This window comes from Lipotes vexillifer, unplaced genomic scaffold (genome assembly GCF_000442215.2).
Source record: "Lipotes vexillifer unplaced genomic scaffold, Lipotes_vexillifer_v1.1 scaffold1115, whole genome shotgun sequence".
Lineage (NCBI taxonomy): Eukaryota > Metazoa > Chordata > Mammalia > Artiodactyla > Lipotidae > Lipotes > Lipotes vexillifer.
In genome coordinates this window covers 26,912-32,487 of record NW_006792080.1, presented here as the reverse complement: position 1 = coordinate 32,487, position 5,576 = coordinate 26,912, and the positions used below count along the sequence as shown (strand labels likewise).

The 5,576-nt window shown below is 60.3% G+C and overlaps 1 protein-coding gene across 1 annotated transcript in view; it reads left to right on the top strand.

Annotated features, from left to right (window-relative positions):
• Window positions 1-5,223, top strand: part of CFAP100 (cilia and flagella associated protein 100) — a 26,874-nt gene extending 21,651 nt beyond the window's left edge. The window contains exons 14-17 of the mRNA XM_007465289.1: window positions 2,172-2,307; window positions 3,425-3,630; window positions 4,616-4,709; window positions 5,113-5,223. Of these exons, the coding sequence (XP_007465351.1) occupies window positions 2,172-2,307; window positions 3,425-3,630; window positions 4,616-4,709; window positions 5,113-5,223 (547 nt within the window). The remainder of the gene's footprint in view (window positions 1-2,171; window positions 2,308-3,424; window positions 3,631-4,615; window positions 4,710-5,112) is intronic.
• Window positions 5,224-5,576: the final 353 nt, after the last annotated feature.

The window sequence follows — 5,576 nt, the reverse complement described above, 5'->3', positions numbered from 1 at the left end:
AAAATGGCATTTTTTTTTTTTTTTTTTTTTTTTTTTTTTTTTTACTTTCTGGCCGCACCCTGTGGCACGTGGGATCTTAGTTCCCCAACCAGGGGTCGAACCCGTGCCCCCTGCATTGGAAGCACGCAGTCTTAACCACTGGACCACCAGGGAAGTCCTATTACATTCTTTTTTATGGCTGAGTAGTATTCTGTTGTATATATGCAACACATCTTTATCCATTTGTCTGTCCATGGACACTTAGGTTGTTTCCATGTCTTGGCTGTTGTGAACAGTGCTGCTCTGAACATGGGGATGCATGTATCTCTTTGGATTAGACTTTTGTCTGGATATATGCCCAGGAGTGGGATTGCTGGATCACATGGTTGCTCTATTTTTAGCTTTCTGAGGATCTTCCTTACTGCTCTCCACAGTGGCTGCAGCAGCTTGCATTCCCTCCCACAGTGTAGGAGGGTTCCCGGGGATCTTGGTAAGTGAAGTCTCTAGTTGGGCAGGTCCTGGATGGGGCCTGGACCCTGCGGCTCTGACAGATGTGCCGGTGATGTGCACGCTGGTCTGAAAGGACCGACACTGAGCAGTGTGTCCCTCATGCGCTGCATTTCCTGAGACTTTTCTCCTTTACCAGTGGGATCTGGTGCAAGAGGAAAGCCTGTGACCCAACAGCTTGACATTTAAAGGGAACTAGTGGGGAAAAGGTACCTTTTTATCTCAATTACCTGGAGAAGAAATAGAACAATAAAATTACCCCCCGGTCCCCAACCTGGTCGACGTAGCAGAGGTGCCGGCTGTAGGGTCACTCGTGGGTCCAGGCACTGGACGTAGAGGAAAGCTTTACACAACAGGCTAGAACCGAGCGCAGCCTTGCACCCTTAGGAGATGCATCCCTGACCCCAAGCGCACCCGCCCTTTTGGTGGGCACTCAGGGTCGGAGGGGGGTCCGGCCTCTGTTATTGTCCCGGGCAACCTGCGTGCACCCCACAAGGGCCCGGGGGGAGGGTATGTGTCAGCTGCATGTGGCCTCTCAGGCCATCCGCCTCTGAGAGCCCAGGAGAGCTGGCCAGACCAGGTCAGGATCCCTCATGGTCAGGCTTCTGGCCTCAGCCCCACAGCCATGGGGCTGCAGCCCGGGAGGCCACTGGGACGCTGAGGCCCGTAACCCTGTGACGGTGTGTGTGACAGACCGGTGGCCCCCAGTGGGCAAAGGAGCAGCAGCCCATGGCACTTGGCCTATAAATGAGAAAATGTCAGTAGGTTCCATCAGCCAATGGGCAGAGCCACAAAATCACCGTAGGGGTAAGGGACACCTCTAGGCCTCCCGGCACTGCTGGCTGAGTGGCCGATGTCCTGCTTCCTCTGGCCAGGACTTGCATGCAGCCGCCCATGCAGGATGGCCCCACGACCACCCTAAGAGCCAGGATTCCTGCTCCAGAAACCCCAGCATACAATGGTCAGTGTCTGCCATGATCGTGAAAGATTTAAACAACTTTTCAATATATTATTTCATGTAAAAGTTGATTGTTGCTCTCCTGTTCCTAAGAGAATTGAAAACATGTCGTCACAAAGCCCTGTCCTGTCAATGCCCATAGCAGCATTATTCCCAAGAGCCTAAAGGTGGGATGTACCCAGATGTCCAGTGGCGAAGAATCCGTCAGCAACGTGTGGCCTCTGCACGCAGCGCACTGCTGCAGAGTCATAAATGGGCCCCAGCGGTCACAGGAAGGAGGGAAGCTCTGATAGGCGCTACAGCACGGACAGACCTGAAAACATTATTCTGAATCAAAGAGCCAGACACAAAGGGACAAATGTCGTGTGGCTCCATGTTAACGAGATATCCAGGAGGCAAAGTAGGGGAGACGGAAGAGTGGGAGTGACTGCCTGGGTTTCTCCCCAGGTGGTGAAAATGTTCTAAAATTAGATTATGGTGATGGTTGTACACCTTTGCAACTCTACTGAAAACAACTGAATTGTACACTTGAAAAGAATTTTATGGTGAATTATATACCTCAATAAGGCTGGTTTTTGTTTTTGTTTTTGTTTTTTTTAGTGTGGATTGTTAAAGATCTTACATTTTCCTCCTGCATCTCTCCAGCGCCTCTGACCCTGGGCCTCACCCAGCCCTCAGCATGCGGCAGAGGCCAGCAGGCTCAGAGAGGTGCTGGTCCCCCATCCAGGGACCGGGAGGTCAGCCAGCTGAAGCAGTGGATCAACACGCTGATGATGTCCGTCGCCAAGGAGGAGGAGACAGCCGCGGAGCTGGAGCTCAAAGCTCGCATCTTCCATTTTGGCGAGTACAAGGGTGATCAGGAGGTAGGGCCTCTGGATGGACAGATGGCTGCCTGTGGGCTGTGGTGGGCAGAGGGCATGTGGCCACAGGGTGGGAGGGTGGGGACATTCATGGGCACCTGCTGGGATGGGGCCCAGTGCCCAGAGCTTGGACGGTGGGAGAGCGAAGCCCCGGGGACGCGGTGCTCTGGGGCTGCCATGGCCCCTTGCCAGCATCCGGGCTCTGGGCCTGACCCAGGGGCACCACTGGACAAGGCCGTTGGCCTCAAACCGGAACCAGCCATGTATTCACGCCCCGTGGACAGGCAGCTCCCCGACACACCTCCTCTATCCCTTGCTTCCTTCAGTGACTACATCAGCTTCTTAAACACACACAGTGTGTCTGGAAGTGATCCTGCCAGGAGGAGGGCAGGCACGTCCCCAGCCAGGCTGGGAGGGGAGAGAATTCTGAGGGCACAGAGGCCAGGGATGTGTCCTGGGACCGGGCACACCCCTCCTGACAGCGTGCCCGGGGCCCAGGGTGTGCACCTGGCTCCCTAGTTCATTCAAATTCCTGTTGAATGCCTACTGTGCGCCAGGCACCAGGCCAGGTACATGGGACTCCCTGAGTGCAGGCCAGGCGTCCGCGCCTCCTGCAGACTAGTGGGCGCTGGCTGTACCCTGTGCCTGGCCTGTGCCTGCTGTTCCTCTTGTAACCACCCCGTGGGACAGCGGTTGTTGAGTTTCCTGAATGCCAGGACAGGCTGAGAGAGGGGAGTCCACCTGCCCAGGGCTACAAAGAAAGCAGGTCACAGAATGTGTTCCTGGGGGGAGCTTAGGTCAGCGCGGGGGCAGAACAAGGTGGGCTCCTGGAATAGGGGACTGGGCCTCAGTGGGCACCCCGAGGCCCAGACATGAGCCCCAGTAAGTGACGGGACTCAGGATCTGGCTGACCACGAGAGGGCCAAGGGGTCAGGCATTCTGGCCAAGAGAAGTCCAGGCGTCCAGTTGTGGCCCCCCCCCCCAACTTCCCGAGCCCCACTGCCTGCCGGGCAGGGCCCTGGGAGGTCAAACAAGCCACAGTGAGAGGTCTGGCAGGCTGTGGCATGGGGCCAGCCCAGGCCCGCGTGGCCACACTGGAGGGGGGCCTCCCGCCTCGTAGGACAAGCTGCTGGAGAGCCTGAACCGCAAGGTGCTGGACGTGTACCGGCACTGTGTCGGCAGCCAGCAGGAGTCCAGCCTGGGCACCGTGAAGATGCTGGCCGCCGTCGAGCACCAGCTGAACGAGCTGCTCGAGAACCTGGAGCGGGTGCCCCCGGTGAGGGTCGAGCAGGCCGAGAAAGCCAAAGAGAAGGAGCGCCGTTTGAGGTGAGGTCCCACCGTTCGTGCAGCTGCCTCTCAGCGGGAGGACCCGGGGGGCGAGGGCCCCTCACACCCCTGCCCCGGCTCTGGGCTGGCACTGAGGACAGAGGTCGGATGCGGCCCTGCCCGCGGAGCTCCTGAGCCAGCGGCAGGACCTGGTGCGGCATGCTGAGGGAGGGGAGCTGGGATCTGGGGGCGTCTGGGGGTCCAGACGGGGCGGCACACTCCGCCCGATGGAGAAAGTCCGTGTTTGGGAGTGGGGCGTGTGGTGGCGTCAGGGGGCCTGGGAGCCAAAGTGAGGGTGCGGCCAGCCGGCCTCGCCTCCGGGGACAAGGGACGGTGGCAGGCACTCTGCTGGCTGGACTGGAGGGGAGAGGAGCTGCACTGCCAGAGCCCGGGGTGGGGGCGGTGGAGGGGGACGGCGCCCGCTCGGGAGCAGCTGAGGGGAGCCTAGGTCGGCAGGGGACGCCCGGCTCTGAAGGGAGGCCCGTGGAGCTCCCCACAGGCCCAGTGGGGTGCAGGCCAGTCCCTGGCCACCTGGTTCATTCGGTCCTAGCAGAGCCCCGAGACACGGTCACCTGCAAGCAGCCATGTCTCTGCCGCGTGCACAAGGGCTCTTCCTGTGTGTCCCTGGGCCCTGCTGGAGCGGGCACTGGACAAAGGTTTGACGGCCACAAGTACAGAGGATGACACGGGACTCTAGAGCTTGCTGGGGCCTGGGCCTTCGAGGGTGGCAGTGGGGGAGTGGATCGGTGACCAGGGATGATGAGCTAGGAAGTCGGGTCCCCCGGGGGGATGAGCCCAGGGCCGCGACCCACAAGGAGCGAGCGTCAGAAGCCAGGCCCTGCCCCCTGGCAGGGAGGTGGGGAGGAGTGGACGGTTTTCTCAGAAGATGGAGGGCTGTGGCCTGGGGGCCGCGTGGGAGGGAGCTGGTGACTCGGTGGCCTGCCCTGGGCCTCTGGTCATGAGCCCCTCCCCTCCTGCCCCCCAGACTCCGGGAAGAGAAGCTACAGCTGCAAAAGCAGCTGCAGGAGGAACGCGTGCAGCGGGCCCAGGCCCGGGCCCAGGCCGAGGTCAAAAGGAAGGTGGGCGGGGGGGCCCTGGCGTCGGGATGCGTGGTCCCTAAAGCAGGCCTGAGCCTCAGCACGGCCCCAAGGACAAATGAGGACACTGTGGGGTCTCCCGTAATCCTCGCGGCAGGAGGGACGGGCCCTTCAGCCTGGCGTTTCCCCTGAGCTTCCAGGTTTCCCCCCTTCTCTCCCCACGCCCGGCTCATCCCAGGGGGCGGGCCCGGTCCAGGCTGGTTAGACTTCCTCCCCCGCAGCGCTCACAGTGGCCCCGGCCCGCCCACTGACCACGAGTGGCCACAAGTGACCAGAGAGGCTGGCATGGGCCCTGGGCTCCTGGCGCGCTCGGGCCAGGTGTCCAGACCTCGGCGCTGGGGCTCTGCGGTCAGGGCGCAGGCTCACGGCGTGCCTGTCTCCACAGAGGGGCAGGAGGCTGGTGTGCCGCTCGCGGCCGCCTGCCCTGCAGAGCAAGGAGGCGCCCAGGCACGAGCTGGCGGACAAGGACAAGGTGGAACGGCTGTTCTTCACGTAGCCCACGGGCCACCTGCTGCCTAAGGAGAAGCACAGGCGGCAGGGCTGACGCCCCAGGACACGCCAGCGCTGGCACCATGCCCCCCGCTCCCACGCTGTCCCTTCAGTCTCACGCGAAATAAAAGCTATGTCACTCTGGTACCTCGAGGCCTGTTTCAGGAGGCAGACGCTCTAGCAAAATGTCAGTCTCCCCTCATTCGTCTCATATCACGACTGCACATCTCATATCATGATGTGAGAGAGGAGCCCATTTTGCATGTCAATTCAATTAGCTGCTGAGACAGACAGTTCCTTCCTAAGGTGAGGGTTGGAATAAACCCCAGCTCCATCCTGAGATGAGGTGTAGGATCCAAC